The following is a 23,135-nucleotide window of genomic DNA, read 5'->3' as shown; positions in this document are numbered from 1 at the left end:
TCCGCCCTAACAATGGTGTTCGTTTTCCCAAAGGCGGGAATGCAAGCAACAAGCTTAGGTCTGCGTATTATGCCCATAGAAATGCATTGGGCTTATTGAGCAAAGATTTTGTCGAGAGTGAGCCCTCTCGCTTCGTCACTATCTGATGCTGTCTGGACAGAAAAAGGATGCCATGCCATGCTCATTTTGTCCAGACAGCATCAGATACATGGTCTACACATATCGCGACAGAGGGGAGCCGTTTTGCTCATTCGGATGCTTTATCTGAGATTGATGCGTCTTTCTGACAGTGCCGTCTCGGGTCAAATAAATAATCAATATTTCAATATTTTATTTGGACGGCAAGGACGTAGGGTGGGCCAGCCCCTCTAGTTCCCACCCATAATACCGGCCCTGTTCATATTCAGGGTAGCCCAATCTGAATTGGGGAACAGGGGCTGAAGTGTAATATTATGAAATATTTTCTCCCTGTGAAACTCAGGTCCTTATTGGTTTACCACATACATGGTGAAAGTGAAGGAGAAAGAAGGAAAAAGGCTCAGACAACATAGAAAATTACTGAACAAGACCAAAAGACAAACACAACAAGGAAGGCGAAAGGGGCACATTCAGGATGGATCCAGAAAGATCATTCAATTATAGGATTCAGGGTGGGGCTCAATTCAGAATTTTGGAATTGACTCCCATTCAACTCATGAGTTGAATTCGAATTGAATTAGCCACAACCCACAGGATGTAGAATTAGAATTAGAGTTTGAGTAACAGGGAGTCGTTTTTAATTCAGTGCAATTCAAAGAAATTACACTGAGTCATAGTACATGAGAGTTTTGTTGAATCTAACAGGGCACACTTCCTCATACCAAAGACTATATCACTCACTTCCTCTGAAAACAATGTTAATGTACTCCTGTCAAGCCCTGACCTTAGAGAGACGTTTTTTGTGTGAAGGTGAAGGTTTCACTTTATTAAAGATGTGGAATTACATGCACGCTGCACCTTGGCTCATCTATGACATGGAGTTTGAAGACAGTGAACGTGACAACTCCTTAGTGCTTAGAAGAGCCAATTATATTTTCACAACAAGCAATGCAGTTACTGTATATTAGACTGTACCTTATACTGTGCTTTTAGAAAGTATTCACACCCCTTGATTTGTCATATTTGCAAAATACCTTATAGTGAAATGCTTACTTACAAGCCCTTAACCAACAATGCAGTTCAAGAAATATATTTAATAAAATATTTACTAAATAAACTAAATTTAAAAAATCTAATCAATCAATAGGTAAAACAATAAATGGACATAACAATAAGGAGGCGATATACAGGGAGGACCGAGGGGTACAGGTCAATCGTCACTACAAAGATACAGACATTCTTCATAACTCAGTTGCCGGAGAGGAAGGAAACCGCTCAGTGTTTTCACCATCAGGCCAATGGCGATTTTAAACAATTACAGAGTTTAATGTCTGTGATAGGAGAAAACTGAGGATGGATCAACAATGTAGTTAATCCACAATACTAACCTGAATGACAGAGTGAAATAAGGAAGGGGGAGATCACAAACTTCAATTCCTTCCAGTCTGATACTGACATACAAACGGTAGGTCACATTCTGAAATAAAGCATTATGTGTACGGTACCTGTTAAATGGTGGGGGCTTCCTTGGATGTGCTTTTGTGTTTTATGTTAATGCTTTTTAAGCAAGTTAGATAGCATGCTCTAATTAGCTCCCTGCTAATTCACAGTTATTTCCATGCTAACAGACGAATCACAAATCTATAGCCATCAACATACTGTTGTCCTGCACATCTGATGTGCTTCAATCACCTAGGACTGCTGGCTGGACAGGCCTTTTTTTTAAAACACAACGCAAGAGAGTTACAGAGTGTGATGACATCTGTTACATATGTACAGTATATAATGACATGTTTGATGTTGATGTCGAAGAGCTAACCCTAACCTTATTAGAAGAGGCATTTGGATTTCATTGAATTGAATTCTATTTCCTTTCATTCAAATTCTGTATCGTGTTTACTACTTACATTTTTTATCCAGAGCAATTAGGCTTAAGTGCCTTGCTAAAGGGCACGTCAACAAATGTTTCACCTAGTCAACTCGGGGATTCAAACCAGCAACCTTTCAGTTATAGGCCCAACACTCTAAACCGCTAGGCTAACTGCCATTCATGAATTAAATGGGAATTTATGAGGCATTCTGATTTCAATTCTGAATTGAGCCCAACCCTGATACAAATAAGAGTAGGAAGAGAGCTGTATCCTCCATCAGTGACATCAACTATAACTAGACTATTTTTGCTGCTCATGACTTAACTCCTGATTTGACTCTGGTTGGAGGAGACTCTTTATGCTCCATGTCTCCTATCCTCCCTATCCTTTGTTACAGGAATTAAAGTCCTTTATGTTTTATTAAACCAATTCAATTCACCACTCTGTCCACTCCTAAGAATTTGTAAGACCCTTATTTGCATAACATGGACAGAGACCAGTCTCAAAATCAATCAGTAGTGTTTATTCTCGAGAGTACTGAACACGATACAGTTTACCACAGGTTATAAACTGAAAATGACATCATTAGTTTTCTAACTGTCCCGTCTCTTCTACACCCGGTACAATGGCAGTATAGTTCTCCCACCAATTTAGATCATTTATGACCGAGCCAAGGTTTTCATGTGTAGATAAGCATTCTAGTCAGTCTGACGATAAGTTCATTCATTTCTACCAAGGAACAGACAGTCATTGTTCTAATTCTTGATTATAATTACACACATTCTATTCAGTACGAGGATTAAAAGAAAATGCATACATCTATACAGTAACATAATAGTATTCTGACTATTCAGTCCTGATTGAAATGTATACATAATTAGTCATTATTGATAAAAAAAAATCCCTTAACACCTTACAATATCCTCATAAAGTACAGTCGTGGCCAAAAGTTTTGAGAATGACACGAATATAAATTTTCACATAGTCTGCTGCCTCAGTTTGTATGATGGCAATTTGCATATACACCAGAATGTTATGAAGAGTGATCAGACGAATTGCAATTAATTGCAAAGTCCCTATTTGCCATGCAAATGAACTGAATCCCCCAAAAACATTTCCACTGCATTTCAGCCCTGCCACAAAAGGACCAGCTGACATCATGTCAGTGATTCTCTCGTTAACACAGGTGTGAGTGTTGATGAGGACAAGGCAAGACATCACTCTGTCATGCTGATTGAGTTCGAATAACAGACTGGAAGCTTCAAAAGGAGGGTGGTGCTTAGAATCATTGTTTTTCCTCTGTCAGCCATGGTTACCTGCAAGGAAACACGTGCCGTCATCATTGCTTTCCACAAAAAGGGCTTCACAGGCAAGGATATTGCTGCCAGTAAGATTGCACCGAAATCAACCATTTATCGGATCATCAAGAACTTCAAGGAAAGCGGTTCAATTGTTGTGAAGGAGGCTTCAGGGCGCCCAAGAAAGTCCAGCAAGCGCCAGGACCGTCTCCTAAAGATGATTCAGCTGCAAGATTGGGGCACTACCAGTACAGAGTGTATCTGCACGCACAGTGAGGCAAATACTTTTGGAGGATGGCCTGGTGTCAGGAAGGGCAGCAAAGAAGCCACTTCTCTCCAGGAAAAGCATCAGGGACAGACTGATATTATGCAAAAGGTACAGGAATTGGACTGCTGAGGACTGGGGTAAAGTCATTTTCTCTGATGAATCCCCTTTCAGATTGTTTGGGGTATCCGGATAAAAGCTTGTCCTGAGAAGACAAGGTGAGCGCTACCATCAGTCCTGTGTCATGCCAACAGTAAAGCATCTTCAGACCATTCATTTGTGGGGTTGCCTCTCAGCCAAAGGAGTGGGCTCACTCACAATTTTGCCTAAGAAAACAGCCATGAATAAAGAATGGTACCAACACATCTTCCGAGAGCAACTTCTCCCAACCATCCAGGAACAGTTTGGTGACGAACAATGCCTTTTCCAGCATGATGGAGCACCTCGCCATAAGGCAAAAATGATAACTAAGTGGCTCGGGGAACAAAACATCTATACTTTGGGTCCATGGACAGGAAACTCCCCAGACCTTAATCCCATTGAGAACTTGTGGTCAATCCTCAAGAGGCAGGTGGACAAACAAAAAAACACAAATTCTGACAAACTCCAAGCAAGAATGGGCTGCCATTAGTAAGGATGTGGCCCATAAGTTAATTGACAGTATGCCAGGGCTAATTGCAGAGGTCTTGAAAAAGAAGGGTCAACACTGCAAATATTGACTCTTTGCATCAACTTCATGTAATTGTCATTAAAAGCCTTTGACACTTGTGAAATGCTTGTAATTATACTTCAGTATTCCATAGTAACATCTGACAAAAATATCTAAAGACACTGAAGCAGCAAACTTTGTGGAAATTAATATTTGTGTCATTCTCAAAACTTTTGGCAATGACTGTAGACATTTCCTGTTTGTTATCTGGTTCCAGTTTTTTTGCTTGTATTTCCTTATGTACCTTGACCATTAGAGGTGTCATGACGTTGGCCTGGGGGTAGGTTTATGACAGTCATAAATACCTCTTCCCCCCTTTTTCCTCTCTCTACCTTACTGATGTTAGATTTGCAAAACCCTTGGTTAACATAGAGATTCTGGAAACATCAGAAGGTGGAGGGAAATTAACTATATTCTGGTAATCCGACCAACTGAACATATGCGGTGGTCCTTAATGAATATAATGTCAGTTCGGTTGTCATCTGAGACATTCTCATCAATGATAAGATGACATAAACTATACAGTGGAAAGTCTACACATCAGAGATTCACAAGGAATTGTTGTTCAATTTAAATGTTTGAATATGAAATTATTCGTGATGGGATGAAATGTGATTTTAGCTTCTAAAATGTGAGATTTGGGTTTTCATAAGATAGGGTTCTGCTCAATCAGTGGGCCCGCCCCTGTGAAGGGACATGGGCTATAAAACTTTTCAAACACACCCTCCTCTCCCTTCCTATATAAGCCCTTGACCACAATATAACCTCCTGTTCCGAGGACATGAGGACGACGGTCCGATGTCAGAATGGTTCAGATAATAACTACAGAACGAAGCCAACATCAGCATGAGCTTTGGTTGCGAATGGTATGAACTTTGAACTCTTATTCACTACAGAAGTGATACCTCCTAGCCGTTGAGTTAGCAATAGCCGCTGCAAACGAGGGTTAGGAAGGAACAGACAGTGTATCCCGTCTACCACACAACGACGTTACTACAACGTATTCAATTTACAAGCAGAGACCTTCTTCAAAGGACAAAGGACTCGGTTGGGCAACACGGCCATCCATCTACCACCAAACTACCGAAGGGCAGCTCAGTGTAAATATTTATTGGATTTTCCTTTTCCAAATGGGCGGTCATTTAGAATGCATAAGATACTGTATTTACGATTCACCCTTTGTTCCTCAGTCTTCCCGCTCTTTCACTCAAACCCAGCCCCATTTCTTTTGTGTAACCAGCTGTCATATCTGTTCCGCCCGCTAGGGACGTTTTCCTTTATGACGTAATTTGTAATCAAGTTATGATTTAAATATGTGTATGTGTAATTCTGTGTGATTAGTTAGGTATTTAGTAAATAAACAATTAAACCCAATTTTGTATTGCTGATTCAACTTGTTAGCCAGGGTTCGTGCAGATAACCCAGGATTTACAACTTTCAGATGAGACTGAATTAAGATGACGATTAATATTGACTGCTTTGATGTAAAATATTACTAGGTCTTTAAGAGTTTATTCGGAAGATAACAGCTCTATAAATATTATTTCATGGTGCCCGACTCTCTAGTTAATTACATTTACATGATTAGCTCAATCAGGTAATATTAATTACGGAGAAATTATTTTATAGAATAGCATGTCATATCACTTAATCCGGCATAGCCAAAGACACGACAGAGGGTAGGAAGTTCCCCACCCATCTATTTAATGTACTGTCACGTTCTGACCATAGTTCTTTTGTGTTTTCCTTGTTTAGTGTTGGTCAGGACGTGAGCTGGGTGGGCATTCTATGTTGTATGTCTAGTTTGTCTATTTCTATGTGTGGCCTGATATGGTTCTCAATCAGAGGCAGGTGTTAGTCATTGTCTCTGATTGGGAACCATATTTAGGTAGCCTGTTTTGTGCGTGGTTGTTTCCTGTCTCTGTGTTCTCTGCACCAGATAGGACTGTTTCGGTTTTGTCACATTTGTTATTTTGTCATTTGAAGTGTTCAGTTTGGATTTCTTATTAAATAAGATGAACACTCACCACGCTGCGCTTTGGTCCTCTCCTTCCCAGGAAGAAAGCCGTTACATGTACAGTGTTTCTTAATGTGTTGAATGGTTTTTCTTTTAAGATTAATGGTAAAGTGGAAGTGACTTTGATAACGACTTCAATGAATCCCGACTGGGAAGTCTATGATTGAACAATCAACAACCACGACCACCCACATTTAGAGTGGATATGGGGAGTAATGGCTAAACCCTTCTGGAATGTGACTCTAGTATACTTTATGATTTAAAAAAAACACATCTAGTCATCAGCATGTGATACGAGAATTCTTAAAAGTTCAGACAGAACCAAGTTCATGTTCTATGGCTGCATTTATACAGGAAGCCCAATTCTGATCTTTTGCCAAATTATCGTCAAAAGGGCTAATCTGATTCATCAAAAGATCCATTAGTGGAAAAAAAATCTACATTTGTCTGCCTGTGTTAACGCAGCCAAGCAATCTTTCATTTATAATACTCAAACATTGTGCTGGCTAAAGTGCTCTTCGTGAGTGATTTTTCCCTGAATTATTCCTCATGATGATTGGCAAAAAAAGAACGGCAACATCTGGATAGTTAGATCCTTCCCAGAACAGTTTGTATGGAATTAGAGTATACCTTCTCTCAGAGCTCATACTGTACATAGTCCAGATTGGACCCATCAGGGAAAACAAGTGACTGGTTTTGGCCAGGATATTTGTTAACTTACATAAGCACTGAGAGGCGTGTGACAGAGAAAGAATGATCAGGAGAAAGCGTTTACATCATTGTAAAATAGGAACCATGTAGCAGGCATAAGAGCAGAAGAGTTTCAGGAGTCAGATAGAATCCTGTGCAGAAGTTGACTTTTATTTACAGAATAGGATGGTGGTTCAGATGTGTAATTGTATTTTGTAAATATCAACATTTACAAAACAATAAAAAAATTAAATAAATGTAACTTCACAAAATGCCTTATTGGAGCAGACAAACCTGTCTAGTCCATAAGACTCAGGTTGGGGCTATGTCAGGCTCACGTCAGCCTCCCCTCACTATTACCAAGACAAATCTATCAGAGAACCCCAAAACAGCTGTTTGTGCTCTCCCTAGGACATACCAATGTCAAATTACATTTACAGGTTAACTTTTTTTAAACAAAATAATAAATAAAAAATGTTAATGGCAATCATGTTAACTTTGAATAAGAATATGGCCATGTGAATCATGTAGACCTACTGGACATTCATGTATGTGACTGATTTGAGCTAGGATTAGCTGATATCTATCACACCATTGCAGATGATCGAGACTGCAGTTCTGTTGTCATCATTAATCATTATTTCCTGGCTACCCAAACTCCTTGCTCCAGTCAAATAATATGCCCACTGATGTTAGTTTCTTCTCAGTTATGAGTCTGGATCTGAGTACCTCCCCAATGATTTCTAGAATGCACTCACATTCTAACCGTTCTGATTGGTCCCAGAAGGCAATGGGTCGAGCCAGAGTCGTAACACACGTGGGCAAGCGGCGTTTTGAAAATGCTGTATGTAGTACTGTATGTAGCAAACATAGAGCAGCGGAGAATTCAGTTTGAGTCTTCAGGCAAGAAACATTATGGAAGTAGTTATAGTCCTCTGGGCAGCCATCTTTCTGCAATCTGGTCTCAGAGCATTTCATATCATTCTCTATGTAAATCCGAGACACTCCATTTAGTATACTATGTTATGTTTCGTATGGTAAATATTCATTTGTGGATGTCCATCATCCATTTCGTATGATAGTTTACGAATTACAATTTGTTTGATATGTTACGAATTGCAGTTCATAGAATATGTACGAAATTCAATTCATACAATATGTTATACATTTGCTAAATGTATGATGTGTTATGAATTCCAATTCCAATCCAATGTTAGCTAGATGGCTAGGCAGCTAACACTACTTTAGCTAGCTCTATGGGTTAAGGCTTAAGGTTAGGGTCAAGGTTAGGAGTTAGGTTAAAGGGTTACGGTTAGGGTTAAAGGAAGGGTTAGGTAACATGCTAAAAAGTAGTAAGTTGATGCAAAGTGATGATATTCGAATGCCCAACCTTTGGGTTGCTAGACGTTTGCTTTATACGCCCACCTATCATCCTTTCGTTTTTGTCATAAGTAACCTACAATCTTATGTAACCGTACCAAACGTAACATATCATAGTAATTTGTGTGTCCTAGCTTTGACGTTAACTATGTTACGTCTAGTCTATGAGACCAGTCTGGGGCAGCTGACAGGTCAGGGTTAAATTGGGACGAGAATTCCCTTGAATTGTTTTTATCTTTCTAAAACTCAGGACTCAACATAGAGCATGAGTAGACGTGTTCGTGAGTGTGTGTTCTGAGAATAATGTGCGTTTCACGAACCCTGATTCATTGTTGTAGGTGTTTAGTTAGAAACCCCCTTTCAATTGTATACTGAGGAAGTGAGTGGCAAATGCTCTATATAAAATCTACTCTAAATACTGTTTAGGAAAATATCCCCTATTCAGAGTGTACCCAACCCACTTACTCACCAGGCTTTATTTTAATTGGCAAGCTATGGGAATGGCTTCTAAATTCCAGTAGCCCCATGAAGAATGTGTAGACACAGAGGGGCGTTTGTTGAGCTCATGTATTCTACATGATCATATTTCAGAGGTTTGCGTCAGGGATTAAATGAACAACAACCATATTGTTTTAATGTGCTCCACAAAATGTAAGCATTTTTACTTGCTATCTTTTACACTTTTAAACAGCTTACTGAACTGTGTTAACAACGAGACTGTTGACTGTACTCAGAAGTGTGAGAAAATACAGTCTGGTCACCAAAGCTGACGTGGTCATTAGTTTGTCAACAGGGTACAAGGTCACGCCATCAGTGTCCTGTTTCAAAGCATTACAAAGCTATCAGAGGCTGGCCTTGGAGTGGGACACACACTGACTGTGCGCACACACACACGCACGCACATGCACGCATGTAGATACTGAGGGGCACAGAGAGCAATGAAACAGTGAGGAGAGAGAAATGGAATGGGATAGGCCTGCAGAAGGGTGAATAGATGAATACACTGTCAGAGGGACACAGGGGACAAGGGGCCACATTCTACATTTCAGATACAGTGTAAAGAGGGTGCCAACATTTTCCTTTTCCCCAATTTCTACCTTCTGGAACACACTGTACTGTTTTCCTCTGTATTAGTGTATTCATTTGTCTGGTGCATTCTCTGTTCTTTTTATGTTGCCAGCAGGGATGTACTGTCCTGCAAATGCGGCACTGTTTCCACGTGTTCTGGTGTCAAAGTTGCTAAAGGAAAGGAATGAAAGTGTCATCTTAAGAGGAAGTCATGTGTGGGATGAACACTCAAAGAAAAGCTACTGTTTCAAATCCTCTAGTGTACTTGTGTTGGTTTGAAATGTCGCTCTCTGAAACATCTGAGTACACTGAGGAGCAAACTGAACCTTCGATCCACAGGAAACTGAACTGTTTGAGGTCTGACCAAAAATGCAACGTGTCAACTCCCTCCAGGTCTCTCTGCTTTAACGTACATAAGGGGGAGCTACAGGAGCGCTGGAGGTAAAGTATCAAAACATACACAGGGCTGACAAAGGGCAGCGGGAGGAAAGCTGAGTGTTGGTTTCCTCAGCTACAGCTCTGAAAATGTCTGTCCCATTTGGTAACTATTTACTTTGCCTTTGACCTTGTTGCTTAGATATGCAGAGCCCCTGTGTGGAGATTAAAGTTTCCTTTTGGCTGGTGGTCAATAACAATATCTTTGATCTATCCATTTACATTGAATACTATTGTTCACATTGAGTGTCTGTGTATGAACTTTCTATAGCGTTTTTGGACATTGACTAGAGACTTTACATGTGGATGCAGGACATATAACACAGAGCACTACAGTATGAGAGCACTATTGAATAGGGAGTGTGTCAGAGACATGACTGGAATTCAAACACTTGTTTTTACAACAAGAACACACTGTTTGTTCTTATGGGGAGTCCAGTCCTCCCCTGTATATAACTTCGTCTCTCCTCTCCCTTCACCTCCCCTTTCTCTGACAACTAGTTAGAACAGCCTCTGACCCTAACTCAAGTCTAGAACTCTGCTTAGAAATAGCAGCAGCTGGTATTTTGTAAATACTCCTCTTGTTCTGATCCCCTGGTATGACTTATCCCCCCAGTATCTATTAAACACAGACAAAACCTGGGCTGATGGATGATGTAGGGCTAATAAATAATCTAAAAGGCTTGAGCTTTAGCTAAATAATTCCATTGTACTAGTCCAGACGGCTACTGTGACTAGACCGAGGGACCCATTCAGACGTGTAGCAGATACACCTTTTGATTGGATGGAGCTCTTGAGTTTCTTCCCACCTGCACTTGCCCACCTGTGGGTTGCTATAAAGCCAGTATAGTGTATAAGATAGTGAGGCATTTCTGTGTTCTCAACATCTCTATTCTAACTAAATATCAGTCTAAGTCAACAGAGATGTTATTTGTAGATGGAGCCATCCCACCGCCCACTACCTCCCCCTCATCTGATGACTTATTATATCATCACCACTTCACCACTCAGTTCTGCATCCACTCTACCAGAGCACACATCACATGACCAAGATATTCAGTACTTTCCACGAGTCTCATAAATAGACAGGAAAGTGCAGAGAGAAGCTGGAAATAACTGTTAATTCTAGAATGCACACAGATTCCGCACTACTGTGCTAATTTCAACACTATGAAAAATGATAATAAAAATATGAATATAAATATTCTGAAATTAAATCGATGCAATCAATTGAGCGACTGTTCCCCTGAAATAAATAATATACACAACAAAATTAAAAGACAAATGACTTATTATGTAAATTTGATGGAACTGTTAATTTTGTTTGAAATGGAAGGACACAAACACTGTATCACATTGTCTAATGCTAGTGAGTGGGTGTCAAACTGTGAGCTGGTGACCTCAGATGCTTAGACATATAGCCTTTCAGAAAAAAATGAATATTGCTATTTAAATCTCTAACTTGTCATATTTCATAAATCTGTTTAGTTTTGGCTAAATTATATGCCTATTACTGGTGTAGTTCTCTGAATTGTTTCATTTCTTTCTGAACAGACAACAGTAATTCTATAATTTTGGCAAATGTATTTCAATGTTTCAGCGGTGAAAGAAATTATGAAGAGCAACACTGGAGAGATGACAGTTGCAGGCTCATGCCTGTCAGAGCAGAGGGAGAGAGATCACAGAAAGTGAATGTCATTCTAGTTCTATGAGAGATACAGGCGCAATTATTTTTTTAACCACAACAATGGCCACGCGTTGGTCTATAGGCGATACAATGTTGCGCAAACCATAAACTCTGTCCGGCCCTTTTTTAGATGCAGGATAAATACACAGCAGGCAACTTGAATGAACTCTGATTGCTTTTACTATCATTTTTACATCGCAAACAATGGAAATTATGTATGATAAAAGAGAGCTACCGCATCCTTGCAAATGGGTTCCAGAATGAAACAGTCCAAAACGAGGTGCCGGGTCCTGTTCCATGGAAATTCCCTAAAGTTACATTGATCGGGTTCTTGCGCTTGATGGTTGAAATCGTTCAAAGGGGTCTTCCAGTAAAGAGCACGTGACTTCTCACGATTTTTCGGTCCTGTTCTTGTAATTCAATACAGAGCCAAAATATAATGTGAGACAACTGACCGCTGCGCCTGTTGAAGAGTTGGGCTGTGTGCATGTGGGGACTGGACATTTGGACATCAGACACTGACCACAAGGAATACCTACATTTTCTACGTCTTTCTGGGAATGAAACATTAGTTTAATATAAAATGTGTGAAATAATATTTAGTCGGATTTTTCTTGGGTTTCCGTTACTTCTCTGGATGACAGGTAAAGTTAGTTCTGTTATACCGTTATTGAAAAATGTAAGAATTTCAAGCAGAATAGGAACACAGATAACGCTAAAATATTTGACATTCCAGTTTTAAGAGGGATAAGAACAATAGCCGCCTTGGTTCGCATTAAAATCCGCAATAACTGGATCGTATTTCATAGTGGCCAAAGAGATAAACTAAGAACCAATAACACGTTTTGGAATAACCAGGAGAGGGCAATGTAGTAGCGGATAAAATCTGTATGCTCGCAGTAAAGATTATGTGACATTACACAAAATGTCATTTTTTTTGTCATAACGGTTATGTCTTTGTTCAATATACTACGTTGTAAACTTTTTTTCCTATATTTTGATTACTGATTAGAAACTGCCTTCTGAAAAAGGCAACTAATTTTAACCTCTTGTTAGTTTACCATTCTGCATTCTAGGCTTAGACTTGGGATCGTTTATGTTTAAAGAAACAGTATGTCTGCTTGAGAATGCAAATGAGCTGATTATGGTCTCTGTCATGTGGTCTGACCTGTAGGTGGGCCTACACATGCCGCCTGTCCTATTGAGCTCAACCCTCTCACATTGGTGGTGAGATATGGAGACTCAGTCTCAGTCAACTGCAGCACATCATCCATAGACTATGAGGGGATGGGCTGGGAGGCCACATTAGGAGGTACAGCTTTAGAAGAGGTCAACTATGTCATCTGGAATGTGGAGAATTTGACAGACTGGACAATACAACCTGTATGCTACCTCACACAAAAAGATGGAGAGCAGTGTTTGAAAAAGTTCCCTGTCATTCTATACAGTAAGTTGTTTTTCTTTTGCGTCTTGTACTGAGTTTTGTCAGTGAAAACAATAGTTTTTTTCTCTCACTATATATAACTATTTTGTCTCTAGAGACTCCAGGCAGCGTCTCCATCTCTCCTCAGAGCCACTCTGGTCCCATGGTGGAGGGGACAGAGTACCAGCTGCAGTGTGACATCCAGAACGTTGCTCCTTTACGGAGCCTGGTTGTGAAGTGGTACAAAGGGAATGAAACTGTAAAAACTGAAACATTTCATAACTCCACAAGGATCCCAGTGGATGTGTTCTCCACGCTTAACATCACCCCCAGGAGATTTGAGGATGAAGTAAAGTACAGATGTGAGGCAGAGCTGGACCTGGGACCGAAGGGACCTCTAGCTTCTGTCCTCTCATCACAGACTCTTCATTTTGCTGTTTACTGTAAGTCTTTTTGTTTTCTTTTTGGGGTTGGTGGCCCTGCGGGGCTGTTCAATGTTGGTCCTGGAGTGCCGAAGCACTTCTGGTTTTCATCCTCTCCTTCTAACAAGGGACTAATTCAGACCCGGGACAATTTACAGGTGAGTGCAACCAGGTAGAAACAAAAAAATTGAAGTGTTTTGGGCCTAAGGGACTATTTCATTTCACATTCTTCAAACGATCCTAAAGTGATGTCATTGACCCTTTTGTTTGATGTTAACGTCAGTCTGCAGTGCCTGTAGTCTGTATCAATGGCAAAACTGTCATCAGCCAAAACAGCTGTGAAGTCCTTGGTTGCTGCACCCATTGCAACTAGCGGCAGGATGTGGGGAGTGCTGACTGAGGGGAACTGTAGTTCTGCCTGGATGACAGCTTGTGGTGGCTCATCTTAAAGGGGAAGGCAGCCATTATTTTTGTCTGCACATATTGCCTGACAACTCAAACTGAATTCTTCCACTGCTCTATGTTCGCTACAAACTTCCATCTAAAACTGCCATTGTTGAAGTCGTTTGTAGTGACGTCAAAATGAGGGGTGTTCTACAAACAAAGTAATCAGCGATTGGATCAGCTCTAACCAATCAGAGTATCAAAGCCAATGAACAATTTTCAAAACACCGCTTTACCCACGTGTTGTTCTGGCTCTGGCCCAACCCATTGGTTTCTGGGACCAATCAGAATAGTTCGAATATATTTGCGTTCCTCAAATCGTCGGGGAGGTAGTCAGATCAAGACTTATTGCGGAGGAGAAACTAACATCTGTGGGAGTGGTGTAGCATTTTGGGTAGTCAGGTACGGACTATTAGTGTGTTCAAACAAATCCAAAATTCCAAACGATCACAACAGCAATTTGCATGTGTTTTTGTCTCTCCTAACTTTCTATTAGCCTTCATTGTACTGTTAATTTACCAGCCTGCTGAAAGGTCTCTGTCATTTTCCCCAATACTGTTACTATACTTATTGAATGCCCAAAATATTACAGCATAGCTGAGTACACAACCCATGGCCTGAGCTGCACTGTTGAGGGTTATCCTGTACCTGAGGTCATTTGGTACAATACAAATAGAATTTAACAACTTTGAATTGATTTAGCTGTGCTTGATTGAGCTTATCTGTGCAATGGAATCAATGTAATAGTCCCAAAAGTCCAAACCCCACCCATGTAGCAATCCAGACAGGCCCAAGCAAATATGCAAAGTATTTTAATGTAAATGTAAAATACTCTTTGAACCCAGGTCTTCTGTCCATATTTGTATTTTCTATATCATCGTCTGTTGTATTTTGGTCTTATTATGCTCATGTCACTCTCGTGCCTCCAGTCCCACCACAGAACATTCTGGAGCTGAGGGACACGGAAGTTGATGTTGGTTCCCCTACTGGGCTGAATTGCTCCTCAGATGGGAACCCCCGGCCAGAGTACTCCTGGACTTATCACCGGGCTCCCAACGTGAAATTGAAGAACAATGATGGGGGGTCCCTACTGACCATCGAGCAGACCACAGGGGAGAACATTGGGACTTACACATGCCACGCCAGTAATACACTGGGAAAGGTCTTTAAAATAGCCAGGGTCTCTGTCAGAGGTAAGACCTTCACCAATTATAATGAAAGATTGGATTTTGCCTGTCCGGATGCTTAAAGCGCTTTACATAGTAAGGGGGACACTCTATGTGCTGTATTCACAGTTGCATTTGTCATCATTGCTTATGCCTACTGGACATTATGTCATTGTTCAGTGACGCATTTGGATATGATAGTCTATTATAATATGATACTATCACAATTTCGTGACAGCAAATATGAGGAGGAACGTGCATTGAAATCAATATTACTGGACTGTCCCTTTAATACCAGGAATAAAACTGAGCTCAACCAGTATTTTACTGGAGAGAAAAAAAACAGTATGCCTACAGCTTTGTTTTCCCAAATTAATCTCTGCTTTCTGAAATGTCGTTATGTATAGCCTATCTAGGCTATTGATGTGGTTTCTCGTTCCATAATAGAATAACACATTTAGAAACGGCCTGGTGCTTGTGGGGGAGGGTTGTTTTCCATTATATTTAAGAGGGAGTGGAGTTGAGGGATAGAGTGAATGTGCTGTGCTGGCTGCACTTTCGTTAAATAAGTCAACAATTCGGCGCCGCTCGGCTGTAACTTCCAATGAACTAGAGAAAAGCACTCGAATATATATATTCAGAGGCTGCTAAATAACGGGCCGATAGACATCCAGGCGGCTTACAAAGCCTCGAGCTCAGGCAATGAAGGATTTGTACCTAAATCGCCTTATTTCATTGGCTTTGACTTTGGAACTGTTGTCGCTGTTGAATGGATCAGAATCAAGTAAGTTTTTGTAGCGCACTGAACGGGAAGTGATCGGTGGTGTCCACTATAGAACATGTTAACGTGCTCATCGTCATACAAATTGCCTGACAACTTAATTTGGTTTATTCTAAAATATGATGAGAAAAAAATACCACACTAGTAGACGCACATTGTTGAGATGAAATAGGCTACAAAGGTAGACACTGGCTTTTTTGCCATAACCTGGCTATAACCTGGCTCTGTGCTCTCTGATTCCGAGAGTCAACATCATGTATAGAAATACTATTCCTAGGTATTTTAGTCATATTCCTTAATCCAGCAATAGTGTTAAAGAACCACGGAAATGCGTGCGCAAACACACACACACACACACACACACACACACACACACACACACACACACACACACACACACACACACACACACACACACACACACACATACACAATAAACCCCAGTTCATTGAATAAATAATTGCTTAACTAGTTGAAGTTACATTGAAGTTACGTAGAGATGTGCTTCATGTGAAGTATGTTATTTAGTTGTGAAGTGGGTTACATTATTGATGGAGCTTATTAGGGGAAGGGAGAGTGACATAAAAGCTCAATTTTTGTGAAGGAAGTGTATCCTTCCTGGCTCATTTTCCTGTATTTTGGTCTACTGAGTCACTGGCGGCTTTCAGCTGTATGTGACATTTGACCACCCTTTACCTTTTTTGCTGCTGCTCATTGAAATATGATGTGATTTATTGTTGGATATTACCAGGTATTTAAATGATGTAATTCCTTATCTCTCTTTTCTCCTAACTCTGTAAGGAGCGGAGCCGGTATGTCCTATCAAACTGATCCCTGAGAGTGTGGTTGTGAAATATGGATCTCCAATCTCAGTGTCGTGCAGAAACACAACCAGTGTTGAAGAGATCTACTGGACCACAGGTCCAGAAGTTGTCAATGACACTACCTGGAGTGTTTTGGAACTCCTAGACTGGGACATAAGGCCTGGTTGTAAGGCAACCTTTCAGGGGATTGGAAGATGCAGTAAGCCTCTGCACATCACAGTATACAGTAAGTGAAGATGCTGTCTTCCTCATTCTCTATGTCAGAAGAACAATGTCTCTATCTATAAGGGGTATCCTCTATATCTGGCTGGTATAATATATTATACTGTATATTGTATTATATGAACATTGTGAATGGCATTTCATGTTCCTGTTGTACCGAGAGAAAAAACAATCTGTGACCCCAAAACCGCAACACCTACCGAGGGGGTTTGGTGAACCGTTACACCATTATTATTCACCATATGCTCTTACACATATTTACAGTCTCTTTTTTACTGTTTTGTATGAACTTCTAGTTGTTTTTAAAGGATGGTTTTCATCTTGAAACACTAATAAGTCTGAAAATTGTCTTCCACAGAGACTCCAGACAGCGTCTCCATCTCTGTTCTGAGACACTCTGGTCCCATGGTGGAGGGGACAAAGTACCAGCTGCAGTGTGACATCCAGAACATCGCTCCTCTACAGAACCTGGTTGTGAAGTGGTACAAAGGGAATGAACCCTTAGATAATGTAACTTACAGTACTGTCAGTAAGACACCAGTGGATGTGTCAGATACTCTGATGATCAGCCCCAGTAGAGATGATGATGGAGCTCAGTATAGATGTAGAGCAGAACTGGACCTGGGACCAGAGGGACCACAGCATACAGTGACATCAGAACCTCTCAGCATTACTGTACACTGTGAGTTGCTGAGAACTGTTCATATATACAAACCATGCTAACGTTGTATAACGTGTGATAATACATTAGCTCTATGCACATTCCGTAAGTGCGTAATGTTCTACGGTGAAGTCTCACTCCACTGTCTTTTAATGTTAGAAGAAAATAATCAAACTTACAATTGTGTTTGTTTCCTTCACTGCAGTAATTCATTCAAGAAATGTGTTGTCATATTTTCACCACCTGCCTTTTTACTCCCTCCCTCTCTCTAAGATAAGCCATGCATCAATGCATCTCGACTGCCAGTGAGGATACCTGTGTTCAGGGGCTATCCTGAGGAGTTAGTGTGTGAGGCTGAGGGTTACCCACAGCCCAGGATAAAGTGGGTCTATGACCCAGCGAAGCATGTCAGTGAGGCGGGAGGCAACCTGACTGTCTTTGAGGCAGGGCTCTACAACTGCACCGCCACCAACATTGTGGAGACGAGCTTCATTGTCGTAGAGGTGGTTTTAAATGGTAATGGAACCTTTATTAAACTGTATTAAACCCTTTAGTAACCCATTGTTTACTGTTTATGAACGTCTTGTAGGACGTTTTCTTCTTGCTGGTCTGCTTCCTCCTCCCATCTATCTGGTCTCCTTTCTCTCTCTGTGTCTGTTATTCTTTGGTTGACTGATTAATGTTCTCTGAACAAATTGTATTAATAGCTTTTAACTATGCAGTTTTTCTCATATGTCCTTTACCCGTTGACCAATCCAAAACCTCTTAGTTACTGGTTTCTGAACTGCTCTCCTCCTGCCACGTTCTGTAGTCAGATACATGTAGTACATCTCTGTTGTGTGAGGGAGTTTGAACCAAAGCTGCAAAACATGAGATGATGAGGGGACAGTTTATTTTTGTACACATATAAAATCAGGCATGAAACAAACTCATTGGGAAGGTCACCTGGTGAGGGTAGGTAGAACTGAGCGTCATCCATCGTTCATTGAAGAGTGTTGGGTAAAGTTGTTGAATATTTGGCAGTTTAGCTCAGCACTGACTGTTTCCTTGTAGAAGACTATTTCAAGGTTAGAGTTGAGCAATGTCCCCACTCTTACGGTATGTTGTAGGTCTACTCTGACTGGTGGGATCATGTAATATTATGTTAAGTAATACGTGCTTATTCTTTCCCGTTGAAAGAAGTAGGAATAAATCAGTGTATTGACACTTCTCTATTTGATGGTGAAAATGGTTCAGTCTGAGGTGGCGCCAGAACGTTAACAGAGTGTGATGGATTAATGGGTGTTTGTTGTTTTGTCTCTCTTGTCACAGAGGACTACCTGCCCCTCATAGCGGGCTTCGTGGCCTTCATGGTCGTGGTCATCTCGGTCATCTTCGTCTTCATCTACTCCATCTACTACAAGAACACCAAGATGGGCCGCTACAGCCTGAAGAAGGCCAAGCTCAGCAGCACGCCCAATGGCAACGTGGCGCAGAACGGCGGCCGGGACACTCCGCTCCCGATGACTAAACTGTCTCAGCCAAACATCAACTTTTAAGAGAACAAGCTTTATTGGGATGAGCCACTCTTTCCCCGCTGAGAGACTAAGTGACTAAGTGAGAGACCAAGTGGTTGAGGTGGTTGAGGGGCTGGTCACAACACATTCAGCTGTCAGATGCAGGTCTGGATTGTGATAGTTGGGAGTGTCTCCTGACTCTCCTCCAACCTCCCTATGCTTCATATGCACTCCCTTTCCTTTTTAGCACTAAGATGTTAAGTACAGATCAGTCCCTCTATTTCCCCTTCTACTGAAGAACCTGATGAGGTAGAATAACCTCTGTTTTTAGTGTGAGCTTTATGATCTATTCTACACATTCAAAGTGCAGCAGATGTTTTCTCTGAAGGACAAGAAGAAGTGGCAGCGAATGGACAAGTTGAAATCCCTCTTAGGAAATTGGCTTAATTGAAATGTATTTTTTATATGACTGGTTTTGGAAAAACTGGTTTGTATTGCATAAGCACCAACAAGGACATTGTTATGTCATTTTGAATGTCTTTTTTTTGTTTGGTCTGATGACAATGTAATTGCTGTCACATTATGCAATTGCTTGAAGAGCAGCACATGATTGAAATTGTGAGAATGTTCCCTTTGCCTGGATGTGATGTCTTGCTCGTGACAAGAAGCTTGGAGTGTAACCTGCAGTACAGTGGAGGCTGCTGAGGGGAGGACGGCTCATAATAATGGCTGGAACGGCGTGAATGGAATGGCATCAAACACAAGGAAACCATGTTTGATGTATTTGATACCATTCCACTAATTCCACTCCAGCTATTACCACGAGCCCGTCCTCCCCAATTAAGGTGCTACCAACCTCCTGTGCTACAGTATATGCACACAACTTATTTAGGTTGTGAGCACAATGATCACTGAAACCAATTAATATAGCCTACATGTGAAAAGTATTATTTCCCCAGAGTGTGAATTATTCCGTGACATTCAGGGGTCTTCATTTTTTTCGACTTCCTAAAAAAAGAAAATTGGTGAGGGGGCCCAATAGTAAAGATATATTTTTACAGTAAACATGTGTTACCTTTTAATGTGGCATGAACACTAACAGTCATGACGTTTTCATCTGATTCTCAAACAAATCCCTTCAAAAAGCATTAAGCTACCTGTGCACTTTTGTCCACAAAATAATTCCAGCTTCCAAACAGCCATTTCACCAAGGGAAAGAGACATCTGTTACAAAAGACCAAAAAGTGTACTGACATTCAGTGATTGTAAGGAAGCCTACACTCTTGTAGCCTGAATTCATTGATGAGTCTTGCTGACAAATGTACATAAAAAAAAAAATGTGGACACCTGAAAAGGGGCTGAAGTACGGGACATAACTACAGCTGTCTGTCCCAAGCTCATGTGAGGGCCCAGTTGAAACAATGTTGCAAAGCTCAAAACAGACATCAGAGAGGCAGACAGGTGGAGAATGAATGCGATTGAAAGAACATGAACCAGGTTAAACCAGCGGTGAGCTTATTTAGGGGAGCTCATGTCTCATTTGAGGGTCAGAGCTACTCTGTTACTACTCTACACTGTTCCACTGCATCTGGAGTCTTCAGTGTTTTAACTGCAGCACTGTAATGCCTGACTGCATGTGAGTTCTGAAGGTGTGGAAGGGGCAGTTGGTGTGTGGTTGCCTCTTCCTGTAAGCAGATTGAATCAAGCCATTCTTATCAAATGCAGGAGTCAAGAGAAAACCTGGAGCTCAAGAGTAATGTCAATACTTTTTAGGTCCCACTGCACATTGTGGCCTAAAACCTTTGTAATTACATGGTAGTTACATTGTTACATAGTACTTACAGCTGTTATACCGGTTTGTTATACAGTTACAGGTATGTAACACTTTGTAATTACAAGGTGCCCATATACACTCACCGGACAGTTTATTAGGTACACCACCCAATTCACGAAAATGGATCACTCCTACAGACAGTTAGTCACCTGGCTGTGGCTTGCTATATAAATCAGGCAGATGGGCATCAAAGCATATAATTAATGTTCGATTGAACGTTAGAATGGGAAAAACGAGTGACCTAAACGACTTTGAGCATGGCACACCAAATCCAGTATCTCAGAAACGGGCGCCCACGACCCATCCTGCCTGGTGTCAACAGTACAGGCTGGTGACGGTGGTGTATCACCGTCCAAACTGCAGCAACTGCGTGATGCCATCGTGTCAGCACGGACCAACATCCCTTTGGAACACTTTTGACTTGTAGAATCCATGTCCCGAATAATTCAGGCTGTTCTGGAGGCAAAGTGGATCTGACTCTGAACTAGATGGGTGTACCTAATAAACTGGCCAATGAGTGTATGTAACTGCAATGTAAATGCATACGTTTTAGGCTACTTCATGTAAACTCAAAGCCTTTTGTGTATGTAATATAAAATATAGAACTGTATATTTAATAAAGTCTGTAAAAATGAGTGCCTCTACATTTAAGGGCCCATAGAGTATGTGGAGAATAGATTGCAAAGGGGGGGACTTATAGGGAAGAAGAGAACCATTAATATTGTACAAAGGGATGGTCAGTGTAGATTTTCTACCAATATTGGTCCTCTGGTTGTTAGGAGAGTGAGTTTCTCCCCTGATCCCCTTTCACCACAGTATGTAGTCTACACAAATGTCTGTGGAGATCTTTTGTTTCACAATCCTCTCATGTAAATACTCCTGAGTTAAGAAATTAATTTGTATTAATCTTTTGTATAATATTGCTTTGAGTTATCATTAAAATATTGAGTTTTTTATGACGATAATTATTGTTGTATTGTGAAAATGACTGAACAAATAATTGAGCAAAATGTGTTTAATATTTCTAAAAAATAATTGTTTATTTAACACAAATATCAGAATTTCCTTGTCAGAAAGTAAATTATATATATATATTTTACATTTCTAGCCACAAAATGTAAATTAGGCCCTATGGCTTTTTATAGCCCCAATAGGCCTAGAGAATACCCCACATACCCCATATTTCTTTTGTGAATTGTGTATGCTCCCTGGAGATCAATTTATGATGCTCTGAGTCAGTGGTTCCTTTTTATAGTCCTGTACCACTTCAAACATTCAACCTCCAACTGCGTACCCCCTCTAGCACCAGGGTCAGCGCACTCTCAAATGTTGTTTTTTTGCCATCATTGTCTGCCATACATTTTATTTATTTTATTTAAAAAAAAATTTTTTTACCCCTTTTTCTCCCCAATTTTCATTGTATTCAATCGTTTTTTTTAGTAGCTACTATCTTGTCTCATCGCTACAACTCCCGTACGGGCTCGGGAGAGACGATACACAACCCATCCAAGCCGCACTGCTTCTTAACACAGCGCGCATCCAACCCGGAAGCCAGCTGCACCAATGTGTCGGAGGAAACACAGTGCACCTGGCAACCTTGGTTAGCGCTCACTGCGCCCGACCCGCCACAGGAGTCGCTGGTGCGCGATAAGACAAGGATATCCCTACCGACCAAGCCCTCCCTAACCCGGACGACGCTAGGCCAATTGTGCGTCGCTCCACGGACCCCCCGTCGCGGCCGTTTACGACAGAGCCTGGGCGCGAACCCAGAGTCTCTGGTGGGTTCGCGCCAGAGACTCTGGAGTACAGTACAGCGCCCTTAACCACTGCGCCACCCGAGAGGCACGATACATTGATTCAACATAAGAAGGAGTGTGAGTTTTTGTCACAACCCTGTTCGTGGGAAGTGACAAAGAGCTCTTATAGGACCAGGGCACAAATAATAATTTTATAATAATCAATCATTTTGTTCTTTATTTAACCATCTTATATATAAAACCTTATTTGTTAATCGAAAATTGTGAGTAACTCACCACAGGTTAATGAGAAGGGTGTGCTTGAAAGGATGCACATAACTCTGCAATTTTGGGTTGTATTGGAGAGAGTCTCAGTCTTAAAAGTACCTGCATAATTGGGCACCCAACTCACTCAGGTGCTTCGCTATATCACATTTGACATTGTGCGTAAGCTTGAGTTCATTTGCACACAAAAAAATAATACACTAATTGAAAGACATCTGTGTTGTCCTTGTTAATGCAGACAGAGAAGAGCTCCAACTTCTTAATCATAGCTTCAATTTTGTCC

General features: G+C 40.9%; 1 protein-coding gene across 2 annotated transcripts; it reads left to right on the top strand.

The window, feature by feature from the left end:
* Positions 1-9,699: 9,699 nt before the first annotated feature.
* LOC109891976 (hemicentin-1) lies at positions 9,700-21,796 on the top strand. Of its 2 annotated transcripts, none has more exons than XM_031827487.1 (8): positions 9,700-9,877; positions 12,733-13,005; positions 13,098-13,424; positions 14,777-15,040; positions 16,596-16,844; positions 17,199-17,522; positions 17,775-18,017; positions 18,813-21,796. In XM_031827487.1, exons 2-8 carry the CDS (start codon positions 12,846-12,848, stop codon positions 19,037-19,039), a joined length of 1,794 nt encoding a protein of 597 aa, XP_031683347.1. In that variant the 5' UTR covers positions 9,700-9,877; positions 12,733-12,845; the 3' UTR covers positions 19,040-21,796. The 2 variants fall into 2 exon arrangements, with proteins under 2 accessions (XP_031683347.1, XP_031683346.1); XM_031827486.1 differs by lacking the exon at positions 9,700-9,877 and adding an exon at positions 11,364-12,202.
* The last annotated feature ends 1,339 nt before the right edge of the window (positions 21,797-23,135 follow it).

This window comes from Oncorhynchus kisutch, linkage group LG6 (assembly GCF_002021735.2).
Source record: "Oncorhynchus kisutch isolate 150728-3 linkage group LG6, Okis_V2, whole genome shotgun sequence".
NCBI lineage: Eukaryota > Metazoa > Chordata > Actinopteri > Salmoniformes > Salmonidae > Oncorhynchus > Oncorhynchus kisutch.
This window is presented reverse-complemented; position numbering and strand designations above follow the sequence as displayed.